The sequence below is a fragment of the Barbatula barbatula genome (assembly GCF_947034865.1).
Source record: "Barbatula barbatula genome assembly, chromosome: 15".
NCBI lineage: Eukaryota > Metazoa > Chordata > Actinopteri > Cypriniformes > Nemacheilidae > Barbatula > Barbatula barbatula.
In genome coordinates this window covers 23002517-23026883 of record NC_136778.1, presented here as the reverse complement: position 1 = coordinate 23026883, position 24367 = coordinate 23002517, and the positions used below count along the sequence as shown (strand labels likewise).

Here is a 24367-nt window from a genome sequence, read left to right as displayed (position 1 = left end):
AATAAACAAAGAGTTAAATATAAATAACTGAGGATCATTGTGTTGCCGGTGCAACAGCGCCCTCTTGCGGTCAGAACAACACATACAAACAGTTGATCTCTATGGCAACATGTCATGACACCAGCGCGCGACACAAGCCCTTCATTCTTCCCCCTCGACCTGTTTGATATTTCAGAGAGAACATGTCCCGCACTCAGGCCGAAAGTGTTATAAGAAACATTATCCGTGAAATCTCGCAAACATGTTTGAGAAGAGGACAAACTCTGTCTGAAACCCTCATCGCTTTCATGGTGAGTGAAATAACAAGAACAGCAGAAATATATCAATGATTCAACCTGATACAATATTATTCAACTTGTTTGCAGGTGAAAGCGGTTGTTCTGGAGCCCAGGAATCATTTTAATGTGGACAGAACTCTCACAAAGCAAGATGTAAAGAAACTCATAGAGGTAAACGTCAGTTTTTCATGATGTAATATGGTTTCTTTTCTTTCTTTCGTTATCATGGTTTGTAAATCTGGCTATCATTCAGGCTCCTGGAGTATATCGTGAGATGAGGGTCTGTGAAGTCATTCTGTGGTTGTGTTTGTTTTTTGAGATTTGTGTGGAGAGACTGATGGATGAGGACAGTCCCACTCTAAACACCATTAAGATGCAGGTTTATTTTGACATGAACTACACATCTCGACGTGAGTACATGACGTGTTATTTACACACACATGCACACACACACACACACACACACACACACACACACACAGTATATCAGTGTATCAATGTGTGTGTGTGTGTGTTTGTGTGGCAGTTGAGTTCGCAGACGTCCAGCAGAAGATCCAGCAGTCACGTGTGCAGTCGCTGAGCAGAGACATCACAGACACCAGAGCCAGGAGCAGAGATGAGCTGCACCACCTCTACACAAAGATAGTCGGTTATATCATACAGCGCTTCAACCTGGGCTCAAACACAGACATCAACACAGTCAGAGAGACCACCGGTAAAATACCATCGACACATCCATTAAACGCACAATATCACCCAATAAAAAAACACTGTGATCATCTGAAAATGCTCAAAGTTAGCCGCAGAACCAAAACTAAGACTCCCAGATAGCACAGGTACATCTGTAAGATGTCTGCTGGAGATCTGGAAAACATCTGCTAAACATCTAAGAAGAGCTGTTGTACATCTCTACTAAATCATACACATCTTACAGACGTCTTCTAGAGGTCTATCTGACAGCAGACGTCTCAGAGATGTAGGACAGATGAGCAAACAGCATCTGCCAGGTGTCTTGCAGATGAAAATGCAGACCACAAATATATGTCTGCCAGATGTAAATGTGCTTTCAGGGTTATCATTTCTGTATGTATCGTGTCTATTTTCATTTTCAAAAGAAACAAACCTCACACAAAGGACATCCCTGATAGCACTCTATATCTGGAAGACGTCTGTATTTACGTCTGCTGTCAGATGTCTAACTATAAGACATCTGTGAGATGTTTATGATTTTAAATGGACGTAAAACTGCTCCAAGATCTTTGGCAGATGTTTTCCAGATCTACAGATCTTTAGCAGACGTCCGTGTGCTACATTTATGCATTTGGCAGATGTTTTATTCTACAGCGACTTATTGCATTATACTACACATTTGTTTGTATAGTATGTGCAATGCAATGGGGCTTTCGAACCCATGACCTTAGCATTGCTAGTGCCATGATCTAACCACTGATTTCCCTCAGACTTCCCACATTGCCGGTTTGTCATGTTTCAATTTCCTGTAGATAAAACATGATTATTAATTCCTATTAAAAGTGAAATGCAGAAGACAGAGACGCCTCTAGAGAAGTGTTGTGTTGTGTTGCAGCCGCTCTTCAGAGTGTGTTTCCACAGTCGGAGCTCAGCACCTTCATGTCTCTACTGAAACGAGACAAAGAAGATCAGCTGAAGGAGCTGACGCTGATCGTGAGCGGCATACGACTCTTCAACAAGAACAACAGCCGAGGAGGAGAGGCCATACGCAACGGTAACACCACTGATGTTGTAACCCTTTGATCACGTATGACGCACACCGGTCATGTGCAGCTCCTCTCACGTGTGTTCATGTGCAGTGCCGGCCGACCTGAACGAGACGCTGCCCGCCGCCGTGGCAGACGTGGAGAGAGAACTGGCCGCGTGTCAGCGTCTGGCGTGGCGGTACACAGCCCTGCTGGAGAAGATCATCGAGCAGGACACAGACGGCCCCGTCCAACCACATGTGCTCAAACTATCTCTTTACAACACACGACAACACGAGGCCTTCCTCAAAATCATACTGGTGAGTTCTGCACGTCATCAAATCGCATCACGAGCTGTTCTGAAGTGATGCGGTGATGACATGTTTCCATCAGGCGGACATGATTCTGTGTGCGAGAGAGGTGACGCGTCTCCAGTCCGACCTGACGTCCAGAGTAAAGCTCGTGCAGGACACGGTGCACTCCATGTCTGCTGTGCCCACATCTCAAGTGTTTGTATGTTCTCACACACTGACAACCAAACTTACTCTTGTAAGACTTTCCGTCGGTTGAAAACAAATATCTTTGTCTAAATATAGTTAAAGGCAAATGTTGCAAATTAAAGTAAACAAATGCATGTCGTGTTCATATGTTAGTTTAAAGATCATCACTTTTTATACCGTACATTTTGCAATCAAACATTTGATGAGAAATGTTAGAGTTTGACGTCTAGACTGAATCATGGAGATGTTACAGAGGTCTCTGATCTGTGACGTGTGTATTCTAACCACTGTACATTCATTTTGCCTACACATGTATAAATTGATGATCCTTTACTTTTAAACTTTCCTTTTTACCTGTAAAATGTTTTTTGATGAATGAACTATGTTTTTTTTATTAGCCTCATTTCACAGCGTTGGCTAAAGCGTGGGCAGGGCTTGAGGGAGAGACGACGTTACTGAGCATGCTCACTAACACGGTGTCCGGTCTGAGAGGCTTTCTGTCAGCTCCGTCTCTACTGAACCCAGATCAGCTGGAGCGACTGCTGGAGGGAGAACAGGTGCGATCAGACATGGAGAGGTGTTCTGTGACTGCAGGTATTCACTCACCTTCACTCCATTAACAAATAAAGATGCTATGATCCATGACAGATGATTCGCTGTGGTGTTTGCTCTCAGGAGAGCGTGTTGTGATGACGTCCAACATGAGCGGGTGTGAGTGGATTTTTCCGGAGACGGCAGTGAACTTTGAGGATGTTCCTCTGCAGTATAAAGGCGTTTGTGCCTGGACGCTCGTACAGAAGAAGGGTCTGTTAGTGCCAGGTACATCCATTCATCTGCACTTCTGTTTTCATGTGCTTTCCCTTGAACTGTCTACATAAACAGAGTATTTTCCTCTGCAGGTAATCCTCACATGGGTGTTCTGAAACACAGAGAGAAGTTTTACGCCTTCAGCTCCAGAAGTGCTGCGTATGAGTTTGCGTCCAGAGCGGATGAATATATAACAGCTGTGGCAGAGATGGCAAAGACATCGGCTGAGCTCATACAACTGCTTCATCTTCATCAGGAGTTTGCCTGTGTAACACCTTATGCTGAGGTACAACCACACGCCTTACTGTGATCCGTACCGCAGAGCTTCTCTCGTCTGCCTGATTCCTTTTACCATGAGCTGCAGTATGTATGTATACAGTAGACATTTTAAAAAACAACTTCCCATCAGCTTTCATCCACCACAGTTGTTGTTTCTGTTTGCTTTTAAAATGTGATACGGTTAGGATTTAAATTTGATATTATACTTGACATCTCTCACAACTTTCAAAAAACTCCTCAAAACTCATCTCTTCTGTGAATACTTGACGGACAAATGAAAAAGAAAAGTACCCTAACTCTCTTCTCTCAACAGGTGTTGTTCTGGCTTTTGTTGTAACTAGTATCTTTGTATTAGTACCTATTGTATTATTGCTCTTTTATGACATATCGCTTATTGCTCCCTGAACTCTCTGTAAGTCTCTTTGGATAAAAGCGTCTGCTGAATGACTCAATGTAAATGTACTTCAGATGGGTCTCATGTGATACGGTTGTGTTCACATCTCAGATGCAGTCGGGTCAGAATCTGCTGGTGAAGCCCATCTCTAAAAGTGACAGCAGCACACAAACTGAGACTCACCCACTGGAGACCAACATCGTGAAATCTTACGAGTGGAATGAGTGGGAACTGAGGAGAAGAGCCATTAAACTGGTGAGTGAACAGAGAAGAGAGAACTTCAACTGCTAAAGCTCACGTTATGAAACCACACCGCTGTTTCTTAGGCTAATCTGAGAAAGAAAGTGACACGCTCGATGCAGACCGATCTGAGTCACATGAGACGACAAAACTGCACGCAGACATTCCTCCCCAAAGACGCCGGCAGTCAGACGAAACGAGTCGGAGAAAGCAACGTACCAAAACCACAGGTCTATCTGTCTGGACTGAGAGGACAAGAAACAAATATGATGAAGGTTGATTTAACTAGAACTATCCATGAATGATCTAAACAAAACCAAATAAAATCATTCTGACTGTTGCCTTTGACTCAGAACTGCAAACTTTAAAAACCAACAACAAGCAAACGTTCATGTTTTAGAATCAATGATAAGAATGATTGCTTCAGTTAATGCTTTTATAAGACATAACATTACAATTCCAAGCAGAAAGGGATTTGTTTAGAATTCCAATATTCCATCTACATTTGAGAGGATTTGGATTTAACATTTAGGGTCTCGTGTCTTTTTCGTGAACATCAAAAATTACCAATAATGGGCAGATATTGCCATCTTGTGGTTTTAAAAATGCTGTGTCCTACTTTGAGGTGGAAAATATCTGATGTCTGGAACGCTGCTGTGTGGTCAGGGCCTTTCTTTATTGAAATATAACCAAATATTACAAATGTGTATGTTGGCATACAACTTACATTCATAAATATCATTTTTAAAAGGAGCTTAGACACAATAATCATAATACAAAGAAAAAATACACAAAAAACCCTGAAATAATAAAAAAGAATACATAGGGGAAAATACCACAATAGATTATATTTATCAAATAAATGTTATGGTTTTTTATTCTTTGTTTTAGACCGAGTTTTTAGTTATAAATCATTTTTGAATACTGCAAATGGGATGATTTAAAAAAATACATTTGTGATTTAAATTTGTATTCGTCATATTTTCCATTCTTAATATCTAAAATGATTTTCCTCCTTTAACCATAATTGCATTTTCACAGAAAGCACTAGAATATATGCAAGTTAGGAAAATAGGCTCTTTCTTTTCTGTAAATAAATAGCAACATTTATATTGTCTGGTTTAGAAACTCTCCAGATGGGTAAACTAACACCATATCAAATCTTCAAATGATTTTCTTCTTTTATATGTGAAACAGGTCGGACATTATTACGAGGTGACGAGTTATGGAAGTTTATAAATATCAAATTCACACACAAGTAACAATTCGATTAATAAATGACTTATTTTCTTAAGAAGTTAGAAAGAAATATTGTGTGACGTCAAACGCATCTAGAGGTTTAAATCCGTCGTCATCAGGGTGCGACGCGCGGTTGATGTCACTCACCACGCGACACATCGGATGAGAGTAGATCACGGTAAGAAACGAATAAAATCAAGTTTTGCCTGTTAATATATGTAGCGCGATAACGCGCTCGCCCTTCTCCGCCATTAACGGACATAGTCACGTGATCCGCGGCACCTCGCTGCGACCAAAGGAGGTAAACCGGAAGACACGTGTGTGTCATTTCATGACGACAGTTAAACACTTCTGTCGATAATACTGGGGATTATTGAGCGGAAATAAGTAAATGTCTCCTTTTAAGATGCTGCGCAATCAAACACACCTAATCTGTGTTCATAAATCCACATTCAAGAAGAGCTACAGTACTACACACTGATGTTCAATATATTGATTGTGTGTGTGTGTGTAATGTTATCTGAGGATGAATGTCTGAAACGGAACGTTCTTGTGTTTTCAGTTGATATAATGATTCAACCCAGAGAAGAACGTGAGGATAATCCTCCTCTGCAACAGTTTGAAGTGAAAAGTGAAGGTAAATGTCAGACATATAAAGACACGATGAGATCCAGCAGACATCACCTGCTCAATAAACAACAGATTAATAAACATGATTCTTCAAAGCCTCGCTGAGATCCAACACTCAAACCAATGAAAGTGTTTGTGGCATTTATGTCTTTTCTTGTATTTCCAGAAGCACCGGAGTTGATGTTTCAGAAAGAAGAGAAGATCAGTAGGACGTCACTGAGACCGATCAAGTGCCACTACTGCTCACAGTGTGGAAAGAGCTTCAGTCTGAGACAGCAGCTAACACGACACATGCGCATACACAGCGGAGACAAACCCCACCCGTGCTCCCAGTGTCCCATGAGCTTCAGAACCAAAGAGAGTCTGCTCGAGCACACGCGTGTACACACCGGTGAAAGACCGCACGTGTGCGATCAATGCGGGAAGGGCTTCATACGGCCGGGAAGACTTGAAATCCACAGGAGAATTCACACGGGAGAAAAACCTCATGAGTGTTGTCAGTGTGAGAAGAGATTCAAAAGCGTCGATGAACTTCAGCGTCACGCGCGCTTGCACACGGGTCACAAACCCTTCCACTGCGCTCAGTGTGACGCAAGTTTCACCCGCAGCGGACAGCTGAGCAGACACATGCGTTTACACACCGGTGAGAGACCGCACAAGTGTCCACACTGTCAAAAGAGTTTCTCACGAGCTGAACACCTCCGAGGACATCAGATCAATGTGCACGGAGAATAAACGCCAGCTTATCTAAATCAATGTTTGCTTTCAGAAGGAATATCTGTGACGCACACGAGACTTTCCATTTGCGCTGCATTCAGTGTCATTGATGTCTAGAAGAGATAATAAAGAGTGTGATGTTTTGTCTGTTTTTATTCAATAAGACACGATGAACGTGCACTGCTCACTGATACTGTTATATAAATAAGTGATTCATATTTCAACGGACTTGAGTATCTTTGTAGATTTATAATAAAGAGATTTACGCACTGATTCTTCACGTGTAGACCCATTTTTTCTACTTTAAATTTGGTTTATTAAAATGTGCGACTGTAGCGTTCAGGACGACGGACTTTTATTTTGAAACGAGGTGACGTCGCGTGTGTAAACCCGGACGTGTGTGTGTGTGCGCTGTGGATCTTCATTCCTTCAGGGAGCAGAAATGAACAGAGTCGCAACGAGCGACAGATAACAGATGAACTATTGTTGTTGTTTTGTTATTAACAGGACCAGCCATGGCGATCGGTAAGTGATCTGCTGATAAATACACGAATGACTTGAATTCAACTAGAGGATCCGCAGTCTCAATGCAATGATCGTAGGGTTTAGCTGGATGAAGAGCACGTGAGTGTTTGTGTGACTGTTGTCGTGTCGTTTCAGAGTCGGTGAGTGTTTTCTTTAAGATCTACTGTCTGCTCGTCATGACTGTGATCGCTGCCACATACACAGTTGCTCTGCGATACACCAGAACCATCTCAACTGATCTCTACTTCTCCACCACTGCAGTCTGCATCACTGAGGTCATCAAGCTCGTGCTCAGTCTGGGCATGCTCGTGAGGTGAGACCTGCGCCGTTTGTCACTGACGTGCTCACATCAGACCTGTTGTCATGGTGATGGTGTCCCACACAGGGAGACAGGGGATGTCGGCAGGTGTAAGGCTGTTCTGGTCCATCACATCATCAGGAGTCCCAAGGAGCTGCTGAAGCTCAGCGTCCCGTCTGTGGTTTACGCCCTCCAGAACAACATGGCCTTCGTGGCGTTGAGCAATCTGGACGCTGCCGTCTACCAGGTATTGAAATCCACTGAGGAACATCACAATAAAACCCGACATCAAGTGTACCATCATGTTCGTTTCTTAAAGTGATGTTTCATTAACTCGCCTTGAGTGGTTCCAAATCTGTATATTTTGGGAGTCAATGGGGGGCACGAAGTGTTTGGTTATTAGCGTTCTGACAAACATCTTTCACTGTGTTCATCAGAAAGATTTGGAGACTCCAAGGTGAGTAAATAATGACAGAATCTCCTTCACTACAGCAGACACACTGAGCGCCTCATTCCCTCTCCGGCTTTCTAAAAATCAAGGTTTATTTAGTGTTTGTCATTTGACATCTGTCAATCAAATGATGACCTATGTTTGTGTTGCACTCGTCACAGTAAAGGTTGTAAGCACTGTGTCACTGATGTGATTGGCTGCTGTGTGTCAGGTGACGTATCAGCTGAAGATCCCGTGTACGGCTCTGTGTACCGTCCTCATGCTCAGCCGTTCTCTGAGTCGTCTGCAGTGGTTCTCTGTGTTCTTGCTCTGCGGGGGGGTGACGCTGGTGCAGTGGACACCACCAGAATCCACTAAAGTTCAGGTACATCCACCTGCTCTCTGTCACGACACTGACATCCTTAAAAACACCACATACGATATAAACAGAATCAAGCATTCCACAGAGCCTAATAAAACAGAACTGTAGCTATAAAGATGAAAACGACTCGACTAGCAGTTTACTGAGAGCGTATAAGTCAAAATATTCAACTTGAAACGAAAAAGTGGACCAATTTATTCTCAACTCACAAGTATACACAAGTACAATGATATTAGTTACTTACTTCAAAGTGTAATGTTGTTGTGACGCAGGTGGAGCAGAATCCGTTCATGGGCTTCATGGCGATTGCGGTGGCGGTCCTGTGCTCGGGGTTTGCGGGTATGACATCATCACTGACATGGCTCATATACGGCTCACACTGATTTGTCACGAGAGACTCTCTTTTGCTCAGGTGTGTACTTTGAGAAGGTTCTGAAGAGTTCAGACACGTCGCTGTGGGTGCGAAACATTCAGATGTACCTGTCGGGTATAGCTGTGACCTTCCTAGGTGTCATCGTGACAGACGGCGCCAAAGTGATTGAGAAAGGCTTCTTTTACGGATACACGCCCTGGGTCTGCCTGGTCATCTGTGAGTTCACACAAATTCATCTACAAACGCTGTTTCATGAAGTCCAGAAATAAAGTGAAGTGTGTGTGTGTGTGTGTGTAGTCCTGGCGAGTGTTGGAGGAATGTACACATCTGTTGTGGTGAAGTACACGGATAACATCATGAAGGGATTTTCAGCGGCCGCCGCTATCGTTCTGTCCACCGTGGCGTCTGTGACTCTCTTCGGCCTGCAGATCAGTGAGTCGCTTCGTTCAGTTGATCTCTGATCATGTGACTTTAAAATGTTGTCCTTCTACATTTTTGTACATTTACACAAAGGCAGTTCTTACATGGTTGTCTTTTTGTTCTCTGCAGCCACGACGTTCATGAGCGGAGCCATGCTGGTGTGCGTTTCTATATACCTGTACGGACTCCCAAAACAAGACACCAGCAAAGCGTCAAAACCCAACGCGGATCAAGACGAGAAACAGAACCGGACATCAGTCTGATCTGAGATCAGTGAGACGCTTGTGACTGTTTACAGCAGATGAAGACTGACGGCTTACAGATGAACTGAATCATCAGAAAACCCGTCTGTTTTCACATCAAGGGCTGTTATGGAAATGGACGGGGTTGGGGTTCTTTTATTTGTTATCATCATCAAGTGTCCAGATCACAAGAATCCAACACTGTTAATGCCAAAACTGTCCTCTGAATGTAAATGTGCATACGAGACACTAAGAAATGTTTTCAAATATTGAATACAGAAGATGATGAATCCCATTGTCTGATTGGTGAGTGAACGCTGCAGTATAAATGTTGAACATGTCGGGTTATGCTACGCCTCTTTCTCGAGGACCACCTCTGCGTTTATTAAGACGGTTTCATCTTAAAAACATAAATTTTTATGACCTGAACTTCCGGTACAAATTCATAAACAATCGAGCGCCTGTAGATTATTTCTGATAACGATCAAAAGAAACCTAGAAGAAGAAGCGTTACTTGGCTAAACTTGTCTCACTAATATTTTATATTTAGACTGCGATACCAAGATCGACCGCTAGATACCATACGGTTTCTTTAAGTTCCATCGAACTACAGGACCCATTCAACAAATGTTTCATTAAATGTTTCATTATTTAATTCAATTAAATATACATACAACAAAATTCAACAAACGGTTTAATTAATTATTATACAGTAAAATAATAATCCTAAATATAAATAGTTATATTATTAGACACTAGCCAAACACAGACCGGAAGTTAACTGGGGGTCAGGCGCGCATGTGTCCGATGAAGCCGTCTATGAGGTGATATTTGAACTTTCTGTTATGTACCTGATGTGTGGGGTCTCAAGCCACATACACTATATTAAAACATGATGATGATGATGATGATGGACACAATGTCAATTTTGATTCATGTGACGGATCAGCAGGGAGAATGTGAATGCATAACGTGTGGTGGTGTTAGGGACAGGGAATAAATGGGAGAAACTTTATCCTGTGTCTTTTGTTTCAAATGAATCCGTCACTTTGTAGAAGTTTCTCAAATTAGACTGATGGACAGATCAAAATCCTCACATACAATGAGACTTTAAAATGATCAGAATGATGTGATGTCTACTTTAAAAGTGGTGAGGATCTGCTGGTCGTGTGACTTTAATATCTAGATGTGTTTGTAAAATCATTTCAGAACACAATGATGCTGCCCATCAATCACCTTTATAGTTAGATTCGGCCAACGAAAGAAAGACAAAAATCACATTTTGTCCACAGGTATGATACCCAGAATTCTCATTCCATTGGCCAGAAGTGAACGGGTGGCGCTGAACAGACAGAGTCTGGCCTGAGGACACAAGTGTGAAGTGTTTATTGAGTGAATGTGGGCCAATAGAAATGAGCGTTTACATGTGAGCGTTTACCTGAGCCACGTCCGGTGCGCTTCCCTTCACAGACAGCTCTCGATGGGCGGACGACACCAGATGACTGCAAACACATGTACACACATCACAACACAAGCTGACTGCCGTTTGTGAAGAAAAGCAAATAGTGTTTGTTTGCGATGGTGGACACAGACATCCGTCAGCGTGAGAGAGTGAGAAAGTGAGAAGTGTTTGTACCAGAGAGTCATTAGGAAATTCACCAGATGTCTGGGCTGCAGGTCAGTCGCCGACTGAAGAAGAATCTCATCATATCTAAACAACAATCAGAAAAATATTCATGCTATTATGATGAAATGGAAATAGCAACAAATAATACATAGATATATATATTCAAGTGTGAATCCAACAATAAAAAGATAAATATTTAAGATGGCAATGGCAACAACAACATAACAATAGAAGTTACATTAGAAGAACAACTTTATAAATAATAATACATCTAACAAAATGCATGTTTTTCAATAACAGTAATGCTGATTAATACTAATAATTCCTAAATATCTATATAACTATAGTGATTATGTGAAATAATTGCAATAAAAGAGCGAATAACTGGTTTGTCAAGTATTGACTGCCGTGTCTCCTGTGAGTTGTAATGTGTGCCGTCAGACCAGCTTTACTGGAATATAATCACACGGTTCATCACTCAAAGGTCATTCAGCTTTCAGAGAGGAATGTGAAGGGTGTTTCACCTGAGCAGATGCTGGAGGATTGAAACACTTCTGCTGTCTGTCAGAGGCGAAAGGTCACCACACATCATCTCATCTCCAAATCTGTTCAACAGACTATTCACAAAATACACGGATTCACTCACACGTGACAAGAGCTGAAGCACATGAAGACAAAAGTTTACAGGCTTGTCATTGATGAGCAACACAAAGGTCATGGGCTTTAAAAAATGTGCCGCAGGTCAAACGTATCAGCCCAACGTATGAATGCAAATGTCATGTTAAAGTCTCATCTATTCATGTGCATCTTGACTGAGTTACCCAGAATAACGTCATTAGAGATCATTCAAACACAATCAGCATCATTACAGAAGTGTGTGTGTGTGTGTGTTACCTGCTGAGTCGTGCGTGTGTGTACTGCAGAAAAACTCCCGTGTCACCCTGAGCCTGAAGAACTTTATCCCACTCAAATGTATAATCTGACATCAGAGGCCCTTTAAAATCCTCACCAACACAAACACATCCAATAAAAGATCAAACACACACGTTCAACAGAAACGATCATACTGTGTATTTGTGTCCTGTTTTCCACTTCAAATATCTCAACCTTTCTAAATCAAGACACATTTATATGAGAAGTCAAATGAAATTCTTCTTCGATTTTGATTCATGAGACACATTTGTTCTTGAATTGTTTTAGCACATGTGAGCAGTTTGATGAAAGGAATTGTAATACACAATACAAAACATGATTTTGGATTATTTTTTTAAATGGGTAGTTATCTGTTTCTGCAAATGAACTCTTCGTACTCTATCAATGGGGTCACTAAACTAGAATGAAATATTTAGTGAAGAGTCAGATATGTTTTTCCTACTGTCAAACACATTTGTACTGCCAGAGAACACAAAAGCTTTGAATGATATTCTCCTCTCTTCTTTAATGCTCATTTTAAAGTAAGAGTTTGTTTGAACATTTCATTAATCCACAATTTTATTTGGAATATTCCTTTAAAATAAGACTTAATATAGGCAACCAGGTCATTGTACTTCAAGTAAATGTATCACCATTTAACAACTAGATAAATAAAAACATATATATTGAGCAGGATTCTTTTAAAGGATGTTTATGAAATTAAACCTTACAGGCAAAACATCACACAATGTGACCAATCCAGTTAATCCGGCGTCAGATTGTGTGTGTGGTTTAGGGAGAACCTGTATCTGCACAGTGTACCACTGCTAAAGCTTCCTAACTCCCAGGATGCTGCTCTGTTTTTTAAACGGTAGTATCGTAGGGCTGCAACTAATGTTGCATATACACATTCACGTTCATTTGAACACTTTTTTCATCTGTTTCTCTGAATGAATCAGTGTTTTGAACCACTCGGATGAGATAATGATTCAGTGAGCCATTCATGGAGACATTTGCTTTGTTCTTGAATGAATCAGCTGTTCTGAACGAGTTGGTTGAATAAATCACTGACACAAAAACATTTCCGCCACCTTCTGGCCGTTTGAGTCACATTTAAAGTAAGCCTAACATGTTCCTTTACAAGCATTACTATAAATGCTTTTTGACCCACATTGATTGAATTTGATCCAATGTTGAAAAGATAAAAAGGAAATATTATAGTATACTACAGTATATGCTAAAACTTATCCAATTTACTACAGTTAATACAACAAATATTGTAGCGTGTAGTATAATCACAGTTCAATAGATTTTAATTATGAACATGACACAGCATCTCAATACGACGTGGTACTGTGATATTTCATCAGGTATAGTATCGTAAGATATGTTTATGATACCGTGACAACCATACCTGTATCACAACAGCACTGATGCCGATTCTCTCTGCCGTTTCTTCTGGATCCTCCAGATCTTTTGAAGCTAACACACCCAGAAGATTGTTAGTAATGACAACAACACAAATGTCAAACGCTTGTGAAAACTGATGTTGGTGTGAATGTGCAGGATGGTGTTTTGTGTCGTTGCTCACTTCTGGACTCTCTCATGTTGTTGAGCATTCGGCTGCGAGCCTCCTCCAGAACATCCTCCAGAAAGATGACGTCACCCCGCCGTGTGCTCATGCCCTGAACACGACCGAACGCCACGTGAACACACCTGACACACACATATTATCAGATGATGTTTATTTGGGCATTGTGTGTGTGTGTGTGTGTGTGTGTGTGTACCTGTGTGCCCACTGGTGTCCCATGACTGACAGGATGTGGAAGAGTTGTTGGAAGTGAACACTCTGACTCTTATCTGTCTTCAGGAGGAACATGTTGATGAGCGAATAGAGTAACACACACACGTGCACAGACACGCACGCACACACACAGTGTTTGTAATGTAATCTCACCACATAAATCATCTCATCAAATCCAAACCTCTGGTGTCTGTCCAACGCAGCAGCGATGTCTCTGACAGTACGAAACAAATTACATCACAGACGTACACTACACACCTCTTTAGACACTGTGTGTGTTTGTGTGTCTGTGTTACACACCTGGTGATGTACAGTGATGTCCCATCACTGCGCGCTAATGTAGCGTAAGATGACAAATCACCTGCATCAGACAGATCAACCACAGCCGTACCCTTCCTGAAAATCAACCAATCACAGTCAAGCACCCGCACACGCAGTCTGTCATCAGCCAATGAGCAGAGGTGGACGTACTGTGTGGTCTTTAACAGGCCTCTGGACTTCAGATCTTTCAGAACATTCTGAGTTTGACTCTGATAAAAAGACTCTCCGGAGAAATGATCAAAGTGAACTCCTAAACGCTGAGAGAAGACAAACACACAGCCAATCACATCGCAGCACATTTAAATAGAGAAGTCTTAAAGGTATAGTTTTCGAATGATGCCAGTCTGGATTTAGCAGTGATGTTGTTAATATGAATCTGAAGATCAGGACAAATAATGAAAACTTGCCTCATAGATGCGTTTGTATTCCTCCAGGGTGATCTCCACCAACTGTTTCCATAGCGACAGAGCCTGATGTTCCTTCTGCTCGAGGCGTCTGAAGAAGGCGGCAGCAGCCAGACGCAGATTGTCATCGTGCTCGGCCTCACGGTTCACCTGAACGTACACCTGAACAAACGACGGAGAGTTAAGAGAGAAGAGTCGTGTGACAGACAGCGTGACAGAAACACCTGCTGACCTCATAGAGATGCTGAAGAGCCTGAACTTTCAACTTCTGCTGACAGCCAAACCGCTCGAATCCTGCTCCCAAAAGACCTGCCAGACCACACCCAACAACACAATCATCCTCATCCACCGCAGAACTTTTATTCTGGATGCGATGAACCGTTTGACAGCCCTATGCAGTTCTAAACGGTTTTTTAATCAGAAATTACTATTCATAGTACTAAGCACGGTGTTTATATTTTTTCAAGGGATGTACGTTTGTAGTACTGAATGTAAAACTGTCTGTTTACTGTTGAATATATATATCATTGTTAATAATATTTACTTGCAGTGAACTCACCGAACTGCATCCCCCAGTCCCCCAAATAATTCACTCGAATCACCTCCTTCCCCAAAGCCTTCTTGAGATTGGCAATAAAGTTTCCTACACCAAACAGGAGAAATAGATCATCTATAAATGTGCTCCTTTGTGTTGTGAGTTTCCAGTGAACACAAACACTGATAAGTAAATGTAAACCTGGAATGAACTGCAAGTCACTTTGGCTAAAGGTAAATGTCAAGTCCACCAAGAAAACTGTTTAACATGCAGATGTCACATCTCACCGATGAACGTGGAGCGCAGATGTCCAGCGTGAAACTTCTTCGCAACGTTTGGTGAACTGTAACGCCCAAAAATCCACAACACAGCCAAACACGTCACTGTCTGTAAACTAGACTCGGTCAATGCACACTAATATCTTTCTTGTAACAGAAGAGAAAAGTGATGATATTAAGTGACCTGAACTCCACCAGTGTTCTGCCGCCGTGTAGATGTGTAAGAAGTTCACTCTTCAGTCCAAACGTCTCAGGCTCTGACCGCAGCTGCTTCAGGACTTTCTGTTATCAAAGTCCATTAAATATTATGGATGATAACCCAACAATATAAATAAGGACAGTTATGAATATCACCATTTTCTGACGATACTGTGACAGACCTCATTCTTTTGATCATCCAGGTTACTACACTTAATAAATTCGAATGCTAATTTACGGTTTTCAATTAGAAACAGTAAAATGCAGATGTAGAAGCTGCCATTACATTAACAAAAGCAGTAAAAGTTGTTGTTTATGTAAACTAATTTATGCGTTTGTTTATGTTGGGGTAATTAACAAATAAACCACTACAGTGCGACAGTAAATAGAGAGAAAAACCTAACAATGAAGACAAATCTCCCTTATGCTATTTGTATAGTAATAACCCTTGTTAACAAGAAGTTCATTATTAATAGTGATAAATTCTGAAGGTCAATTTGTCAACAAGCCGTTATCACACTGAACTTTATGTTTGTGCCGTGATGGACCTGCCATCCACCCAGAGTACATACGGATGTGTGGAACATGTGTTCTTATCGTGAGAGATGACTTTACCTGTGCCAGCATCAGTTTGTTTAACCTGAAGTAAATCATTCCTGGAGCAGCGATGACGTCCTCAACCACAGAGTTCGGTTTGATCTGAATCAGAAACATCACAAACTCAACATCACTTCTCATCCTCGAGATAACCTCTGTCCAATAATCGAACCTCACCTGTTTGGCCAGTGTTTCAGTGTTTTTCTGAAGATCTTCATGGGGAAGAACAGCACCATTCTGCACCAGAGAGTTCACAGACACCCGTAAATCCCCCACCGACCTGACACACACCAACACACATCATTTCAACTACAGCCGTGGAAAAACATTAAGAGACCATTCACAATTCAGATCAGCATTTATAGATGTATTGTGGTCATTCCATTCCAGTGTTAAATCAAACCTCAGGAGGGATATGCTAATAAATATTTATTTGTGTTAAAGTCTGATGCTTCATCGTGTCACGTACATGACGTCACTGTTTATCATTTGTGTTAAAGTCTGATGCGTCATCGTTATGGAAGGCCATTTAGGCAGAAATGTCTTTAGACGTAACGTGTACAGACGCTATAACGCGTGTACACGTTATTGCGCCTAAAGACGTAATTTCGCGTACAGACGTTAGACGCGTCGATGCGTTATTGCGTGTAGACGCGTAAACCCACAACTTCCGCTGTCAAACTAAAAGTCACATCAAGAAATGTTGCCCGTACCATATTTCATTTTAGCTACACTTTCCCTTTGACTCTATTTATTTTGCTTAAAAGCATGGCGAAAATACAGTTTAATATTATTATATAAATAATTAAATTTATAATTACTCAACATAGTATTTTGTGGAAAAAACTCTGTTTTGTGTACTGGTTAACCAATATCATATGCTGCATTTAGTTTGCATTTGAAAACATATATTTTAACAAAACATATTATTCACACTGCAAAACTGCGTACTGAGCCCCTTTCTCTACTCCCTTTTCACACTCGACTGCAGGCCTGTGAAAGGATCTAACTCCTTCATCAAGTTTGCAGACGATACAACAGTGATTGGTCTCATCAGCAACAACGATGAGACTGCATACAGGGAGAAGGTCTGGCACCTGGCCACATGGTGCTCAGACAACAACCTGCTCCTTAACACCTCCAAGACAAAGGAGATCATCGTGGACTTCAGGAAGGCGAAAGGAGGCACACACGACCCCATCCACATTAATGGAATGGCTGTTGAACGTGTTTCCAGTTTTAAGTTCATGGGGACTCATATTTCAGAGGACCTGTCCTGGACCACCAACACCTCATGCCTGGTCAAGAAGGCTCACCAGCGTCTCTTCTTTCTGAGGACACTGAAGAAGAACCAACTGTCTTCAACTATCCTGGTGAACTTCTATCGCTGCACGATAGAGAGCACCTGACCAACTGTGTCACAGTCTGGTACGGGAACTGTTCTGTTTGCTGAGCGCAAGGCACTGCAGCGGGTGGTGAAAACAGCCCAGCGCATCACATCGACTACACTTTCTGCCATTGAGGACATCCAGAAGAAACACTGTGTGCGACGAGCTTGCAGCATTCTCAAGGACTCCTCTCACCCCGCTCATAGACTGTTTACTCTCCTGCCTTCCGGTAGGCGCTTCCGGTGCCTCCGGACAAGAACCAGCAGACTAAGAAACAGCTTTTTTCCCAGAGCTGTTTCATCATTGAACTCTGACCCCCCACTGATTCCACTACCTCTCATACCTTTAACTCCAATGCTGCTACAACATTGTTTACATTGCAATACAGGGCTGCATGCATGACTGAACTGTACACACCAGTACTTCATGTTATCTGCTCTACCGGACTGTTTACACACACACAGCATCATTTGCACTCTATACTGCTCACTTGCACATCTGAAATATGCTCATTTGCACTAATGGACCACTTTCATAACTGCACTAACTAATCTACTCAGTGGCGGTTCTACACGGAGGCCTAGGGAGGCCCGTGCCTCTGTAGAAATGTCCCTGGCCACCCCCGTGCTGACCAAAAAATAAGTATCAATTAATTGTGATTTTACATGCGAGTGCCAAAAGCGGAACTAATACGACTCAAACACTGGCGCACCCAAACACTGTAGCGCCTGCGGTGCTGCTCGGCTCAGCAACTACTCTCGGAGAGCGGAGCTACAATTTCTCCTGGTGCAAGAGTCGAAGGTAAGAAAAAACGATTTGATCTCATAAGTGACTTGTTGTTCTTGCACATAACCATGTTACTTTTGTTCCTTACATTGATAATAAAATAAAGTTTGTAAATGTGTGGTTTCGATATGTTTAGAAACATATTCATATCTTACTCAACTGTCCACAATAGGAAATGGCACATTGTTGTACCCTGGATAAATTTTTTATGGCCCTACCTCTTTTGCACCTGCACTCACTCTTGCACTACTGTACAAAATAAATGTTTATATGATTGTAAAGTAAAATAAAGTTTGTAATCTTTAAATATCATTTGTTGCAATTTTTTAAGGTGCCCCTCGGGTTAAACACTGGCCCCTCCTTGGCCCCCCTAGTAAATTTTGTCTAGAACCGCCACAGAATCTACTGCACTGTAACTCTATTAACTGCATTAACTCATCTTCTGGACTGCAACCTATTATTAACTCTTATACTGCACCGTAACTTTAATAACCGCATTAACTCATCCATGCACTGAGCCAGGCAAGTTGACATCCACGCTTAAGTTGGTCAGCTTAATTCAAGGTTTTTTTTCTAATATTTCGGTCAAATGGATTAAATTAGTGCATACAATGTACCTATGAATACAGAGAGAAGCATTTTTTTTGTTTCTGCTCCTAAAACTGCCAGAGCACACTGAACACTGTGAGTGTGTGTTAGAAATCGGTAATGGTGCAAAAACATAGTTCTTGGTATGTTTTTGTCTTTAAACCAAACTTTTAGTTCTTTAACCTGCAAAATTTCAATCCTATCAGGCTAATGCAAGTCCCAGAATGTTAATGGATTTTGTCCGAAGGCAGAGAGCAGGCGGTCTCTTGTGACATGAGTCTCTTTACCACGAACACAATCCGGTCAAATGCAATTAGACTATCTCTTAAATTGGCCAAAAGTGGTTTCATATGTTACCATAGCAAATTGGGGGTCTCTAACTTAAACCCTCTTGCGCTACAACAGTCCAAAATTTCAAAACTTTTTTGCTCCTAAAATTTACCCTTTAATCATTGGCTCTTGACATCATTATCTCTCATTAATAAAGTGTCACACCATCAAGCTGCCATCCTCAGGATCTTGGGGGCAATCGCTAGGAGTTATGTGGAGATGTTATCCTTCTGTCTGTTGGACACTAGTCTGCACTTCATACACAAATTATAGTGGTGATATACATTATTTGCCTAATTCTGTACTTATGGACATTTTGGCAGGGTTAGGATTTAACAGCAGTTTTTCATGTTTGTTTCTGATATTCAACTGAAGCTGACACGTATTGTCTTGTCTTTTTTCTTTATAGTTATTCTACATTTTATGTCATTTTTGTCCTGCTTAAACTCAAACTTAATTATCTTACATGTCCTGTTAGGTCAGGGGAGAGCAGGTTGTGCATTCATCTAAAATTATTTGCACACACAACCTTCAGGTGGATGCTGTATGCGTAGAAACTAAATTTTGAAGTCCACCTTATTGTATCTTACAGTCTTCCTGTAGCCCTGAATCTCTCCCCTACAAGTTGGTAGCATTATCCCACTGCCACAGTTTCTGCAGCAATATTTTTTATTGTAATTTGGAAATAAAACTAAATATTCTTATTGGTTTGTTGACTGTTTTTCTTACAGGTACAACTGTTATAAGGTGTTTTTTTTTGTTACAGACTTAACATAACATAGCCTTATATTTATATTTAAGCCTTATCATAACATAGACTATATCTATTTTAAACCAGTTAATGTATTTATATCATATTTCTATTTGTTGTACATTTGGCCACGGTACCATTTCTCAAGAAATAAAAGCATATCTCAGAAATAAGATTACTTGTAAACATATTCTACTGTTAAAACTATACAGTTGAAAACGTGGAGTATAGCTGAGCATTGCAGTTTAATGTATTGCAGTGATAATAGTGTCTTATTAAAGTATGGTATGCCTTAAGATATAAATCATGAGTATGACCTGGGATGGGCTATTACAGAAAAAAACATGTGTCAGTATCTTATTTCATTGATATCTATTGTGATTTGATTTCGATCCTGTAATATGGCACTTCTACATTTACATTTACATTTATTCATTTGCTTTCTGTGGTATTTTGGGTGCACCCTACTGGTCATAGCAGCAACTTTATCTCAGTCTTTAAAAGTTTGTTGTTTACCAAAAATCTAAATTTCATTACAATGGATTGTATCAGAATTATAAAGAACCACATTTGTAACTTTTTGTTAGAAAACTGAATTTCTAGGTAACTTTTATCTTATCTTAATAAACTTAATTTTTACTATACGTGTGGGCTTCACAAGAAAATTACAAATAAACAAAAGGATCGATCTTTCATGGTGGTAGCATGTAGCCTATGAGCAGCAGGCAAACCCCCAAGTGTGCAGAAATGGTTTGACCCAATTCATAGGCAGCCAATGATATTAGGCTTGTTGAGAGGTGAGAGTAGGCGGCTGCAGTAAGGGGAGGAGTCAAAAAAGACCTTTGAAGTCGGACACTTCGTGAATCTCGCTGTTTTGTCGCTTGTAAACGTGAACAATGGAGGAGATCGCGGTCGCGTTTTTTATCGCAGACGAAGTGGATGTAATCGAAATAACACTGTTCTTACATGAAGATGGTTACAATAATAATCACAGAATGTACTGTCAAATAATGTACAAATAAACAGCTTACACAAAAACATGTAAGACATTTTCAAGGATTGTATAAACAAATGGTAAATGAAGTAAATAGCAAGTTGCTTTTGAGAGACAGAGTTCATAACAAATGTTTATCATGTTTAATAACAAGCAGGTTTCTGCCACCATTTCACGTCCATATTATTTTTCCATACCATGCAAGTCAAAGCTGTATTGTAGCAAACATTCTTCAGAATTTCTTCCCTTGTTTTAAGACCCAGACACTTCTCTGATGAAACCACACAAAGATGAGGCATAATGACTAAACAGTCCATTTAGATATGTATGTGTGCATGTATATTTTTAATGGATTGATTTATTAATTCACACAAACATACAATAGATTAAAGAGAAAATTACAACAAGGAAGAATTCTAATGAAGAGAAATATAAAATAAACGCAAGTCCTAATTCTTAACTTCACTAGGCGTGTTTTGTTTTTGTTTAGTTTGCATGTAAATATAAATAAACAGATGCGTAATCTAATTCTTAGAATGAAGAGAAATTGTATCAGTTGACATTCTCAGCCAATGAGCTTGAAGCTGTGTCGTCAGTCAGTCGTTTCCCATCATGCTTTTGAACAGCGCAGTCGGAGGAGAGCAACTGCGCTCGACTGCTCAATCCGACACAGCCGCCTCGCCGTCGCGAGAGTTTTTTGGCACACGTCAGCATGACATCAGAGCAAGGCGGACGTAACTCGGACACTTTTCTAACCGGCATGCAGCTCGCGGTGATCACCGGTGATCCGTTCTGCGCAGATTTTGCTCATCTCAAACAAGCCTATTGACCCGTTTAAACTGGAAACTGGCGTCTGAATCACGTGTTGTTTACGTGTATTCTACGTGTACTTGACGTGTATTTAACACGTTGAGTATGTGTTAAATACACGTAAAGTACACGTTAATTTTTCACGCGTAAAGTACGCGTAAAGTACACGTACTTAACGTGTTGTTGACGTGTTAAAATTCGCGGGTTTTTGACCCTATTGGCCTTCCATATTCTATACATCGTGTCACGTACATGACGTCACTGTTTATCATCTGTGTTAAAGTCTGATGCTTCATCGTGTCACGTACATGACGTCACTATTTACGTAGAGTACTGTAGAGATCAGTTGTAGACAAAGCACCGAGTGTTCTTACCGTTTCTTTGACACTGGCACTGCACAGATGAGAGGTATGAAAACATCTTCAGACTGACCACACACCTTTGCAAGCTGCAACACAGATAAAGTCAGTAACGTTAAGCACTTTATATAAGATTAAGGGTCTGAGACTTTTATTATGTCGTAGTGTAAACACCTCGCGTGTACCTGCTGTGCAATAGTTCTCCTGAAGAAACACGCCATTAGTGTTGAGCAGCTGTTATATTATTATTGCTGTTGTTATTAAATCTGTATAAAGTCAAGTGTCATTGACGGGATCTTCAGAGAGCGCATGGGTTCACACACACACAAGTCAGTTGTCGTCATCACTCTGCGCCTCTTCAAAATTGAAGTCCTCAGTCTTAAAATAGGCTTGTTTGAGATGAGCAAAATCTGCGCAGAACCGATCACCGGTGATCACTGCGAGATGCATATGGAAGGCCATTTAGGCAGAAATGTCTTTAGACGTAACGTGTACAGACGCTATAACGCGTTATTGCGCCTAAAGACGTAATTTCGCGTATAGATGTTTTGGTTTAGCCAATGGTAAGCCCCAAAACGGAAGGATTTGCATAAAATTGATTAAACATATAGCCGTGACGTCATCGTTCACGTGGCCACGTGTCATTCATGAATAATGCATTTAAACCTGACGTGCCCTTAGCGTGGCATTGCATATGGTCCTAGTTCCGGATGCGTCACCAATATGTAGTTTTAGGACAAGGAAAAAGAGAGCATTTCAAAATACAAGCGGTAGAATAAGGAAAAGCAATGGCTTTGCGAAATTTTCTTAACAATTGCAGACACGTTTTTCAAGAATGTGTACATCTTTGCATGTCAGATAATGTGGAGGTTTTTTCCCCTTAACAGCCAAGTGATCTGCTACTCCTCACAGTGTTCCCACTTAGATTAGATTAGATTCAACTTTATAGTCATTACACATATACAAGTTTAGGTCTAACCAGAAGTGCAGTTAGCAAGTGCAGGATATACAGTTTGAATGAATACAGAATACAATATTGAGAAAATATTATACAGTGGGCATGGACTATAAAAATATTTTACAGTAGGTATGTCCAATTAAAATATGACAGTAGGTATGTACTATGAACAATATATACAGATCACTATATACTATGAACATTAACACTATGAACATTAATGTACAGGTGGATATGAGCAGATAATAATTTAGACTAAACAATAGTGCAAGTGGTTTAAGTGTGCATAGATTATTGACATTAGCTGTTAAAGTTGCAGTGCAATAGGTGAGTTAATGCAGTTATTGAAGTAACAGTGCAGTGGATGAGTTAATGCGGTTATTAAAGTTACGGTGCAGTATAAGAGTTAATAATAGGTTGCAGTCCAGAAGATGAGTAAATGCAGTTAATAGGTTGCAGTCCAGAAGATTAGTTAATGCAGTTAATAGAGTTACAGTGCAGTAGATTAGTTAATGCAGTTATGAAAGTTACGGTGCAGTATAAGAGTTAATAATAGGTTGCAGTCCAGAAGATGAGTTAATGCAGTTAATTAGGTTACAGTGCAATAGATGAGTTAATGCAGTTAATAGAGTTACAGTGCAGAAGATGAGTTAATGCAGTTAATAGAGTTACAGTGCAGTAGATTAGTTAATGCAGTTATTAAAGTTACAGTGCAGTAGATTAGTTAATGCAGTTAATAGAGTTACAGTGCAGTAGATTAGTTAATGCAGTTAATAGAGTTACAGTGCAGTAGATAAGTTAATGCAGTTATTGAAGTTACAGTGCAGTAGATGAGTAGATGCAGTTAATGGAGTTACAGTGCAGTAGATTAGTTTGTGCAGTTATGAAAGTGGTCCATTAGTGCAAATGAGTGTTGTGGAATTTTCTTATTCCTTAATCAAGGTGAGTCAATTTTGACAAACGCAACACACAGAGACATCAGGTACTTTGCAAAGTATTTTATTGTCGTTTTATCTGCATCATAAGCAATGAGCATGGTGCAGAGCAAAGGCGCTCTTTCCTCCTACACCCAGAGTATATATATGATTACGTGAAACCCCCTCCCTTTGCCCCCTAGCCAGAATCCCGAGCTGGTTTCCGAGAAGTGATGCCCGTTATTCCAAACAGAACATCTTGGCCTCTGCTCGAGGGCAAAGGCAGAGTGGTATGACGCGTATAGAGAAAAACATGATAACATAGAGAAGAAAACATAGATAAA

General features: G+C 40.7%; 4 protein-coding genes across 11 annotated transcripts; 3 read left to right on the top strand and 1 right to left on the bottom strand.

The window, feature by feature from the left end:
- Positions 1-182: 182 nt before the first annotated feature.
- Positions 183-4554, top strand: cfap206 (cilia and flagella associated protein 206; the record flags this gene model as incomplete). Its single annotated transcript, XM_079475304.1, has 12 exons — positions 183-290; positions 366-449; positions 598-688; positions 805-993; positions 1864-2022; positions 2108-2313; positions 2387-2506; positions 2892-3087; positions 3169-3312; positions 3393-3586; positions 4085-4228; positions 4300-4554. 12 exons carry the CDS (start codon positions 183-185, stop codon positions 4516-4518), a joined length of 1854 nt encoding a protein of 617 aa, XP_079331430.1. The 3' UTR covers positions 4519-4554.
- A 976-nt stretch (positions 4555-5530) lies between these two features.
- On the top strand, positions 5531-7095 carry LOC306905190 (uncharacterized protein). 5 transcript variants are annotated; one of them, XM_079475632.1, is made up of 3 exons: positions 5531-5630; positions 6015-6089; positions 6249-7073. In XM_079475632.1, exons 1-3 carry the CDS (start codon positions 5615-5617, stop codon positions 6815-6817), a joined length of 660 nt encoding a protein of 219 aa, XP_079331758.1. In that variant the 5' UTR covers positions 5531-5614; the 3' UTR covers positions 6818-7073. The 5 variants fall into 5 exon arrangements, with proteins under 5 accessions (XP_079331758.1, XP_079331760.1, XP_079331759.1 ...); XM_079475634.1 differs by having other exon boundaries at positions 5582-5753; positions 6249-7067; XM_079475633.1 differs by lacking the exon at positions 5531-5630 and adding an exon at positions 5730-5839 and having other exon boundaries at positions 6249-7095.
- Positions 7096-7145: 50 nt separating this feature from the next.
- Positions 7146-10484, top strand: slc35a1 (solute carrier family 35 member A1). 2 transcript variants are annotated; one of them, XM_079474346.1, is made up of 8 exons: positions 7146-7324; positions 7460-7637; positions 7710-7869; positions 8285-8437; positions 8707-8773; positions 8847-9023; positions 9105-9239; positions 9357-10484. In XM_079474346.1, the coding sequence occupies exons 1-8, from the start codon at positions 7315-7317 to the stop codon at positions 9488-9490; spliced, it is 1014 nt and encodes a 337-aa protein (XP_079330472.1). In that variant the 5' UTR covers positions 7146-7314; the 3' UTR covers positions 9491-10484. The 2 variants fall into 2 exon arrangements, with proteins under 2 accessions (XP_079330472.1, XP_079330473.1); XM_079474347.1 differs by having other exon boundaries at positions 7182-7328; positions 7586-7637; positions 9357-10483.
- rars2 (arginyl-tRNA synthetase 2, mitochondrial) lies at positions 10483-22509 on the bottom strand. 3 transcript variants are annotated; one of them, XM_079474343.1, is made up of 20 exons: positions 22337-22509; positions 22167-22240; positions 16323-16425; positions 16164-16247; positions 15535-15632; positions 15360-15415; positions 15097-15180; positions 14770-14846; positions 14541-14699; positions 14284-14390; positions 14113-14208; positions 13966-14026; positions 13796-13872; positions 13600-13724; positions 13423-13490; positions 11991-12100; positions 11621-11713; positions 11106-11180; positions 10908-10971; positions 10483-10831 (listed from the first exon to the last, which is right to left on the bottom strand). In XM_079474343.1, exons 1-20 carry the CDS (start codon positions 22370-22372, stop codon positions 10745-10747), a joined length of 1734 nt encoding a protein of 577 aa, XP_079330469.1. In that variant the 5' UTR covers positions 22373-22509; the 3' UTR covers positions 10483-10744. The 3 variants fall into 3 exon arrangements, with proteins under 3 accessions (XP_079330469.1, XP_079330471.1, XP_079330470.1); XM_079474345.1 differs by having other exon boundaries at positions 22326-22506; XM_079474344.1 differs by lacking the exon at positions 13966-14026 and having other exon boundaries at positions 13796-13868; positions 14174-14208.
- Between the last annotated feature and the right edge of the window lie 1858 nt (positions 22510-24367).

What these genes read in the sequence shown, in the direction of transcription:
- LOC306905190 (XM_079475635.1), top strand. Translation starts at nt 5,933, where the DNA reads ATGTTCAATATATTGATTGTGTGTGTGTGTGTAATGTTATCTGAGGAT. An exon ending in GTTTGAAGTGAAAAGTGAAG is followed by an intron (nt 6,090 to 6,248) that starts GTAAATGTCAGA and finishes TTGTATTTCCAG; the next exon opens with AAGCACCGGAGTTGATGTTT.
- slc35a1 (XM_079474346.1), top strand. An exon ending in AGTCTGGGCATGCTCGTGAG is followed by an intron (nt 7,638 to 7,709) that starts GTGAGACCTGCG and finishes TGTCCCACACAG; the next exon opens with GGAGACAGGGGATGTCGGCA. An exon ending in CAGAATCCACTAAAGTTCAG is followed by an intron (nt 8,438 to 8,706) that starts GTACATCCACCT and finishes GTTGTGACGCAG; the next exon opens with GTGGAGCAGAATCCGTTCAT.
- rars2 (XM_079474343.1), bottom strand. Translation starts at nt 22,372, where the DNA reads ATGGCGTGTTTCTTCAGGAGAACTATTGCACAGCAG. An exon ending in GTGCCAGTGTCAAAGAAACG is followed by an intron (nt 16,426 to 22,166) that starts GTAAGAACACTC and finishes GGTGTGTGTCAG; the next exon opens with GTCGGTGGGGGATTTACGGG. An exon ending in TCAGTGCTGTTGTGATACAG is followed by an intron (nt 12,101 to 13,422) that starts GTATGGTTGTCA and finishes TGTGTTGGTGAG; the next exon opens with GATTTTAAAGGGCCTCTGAT.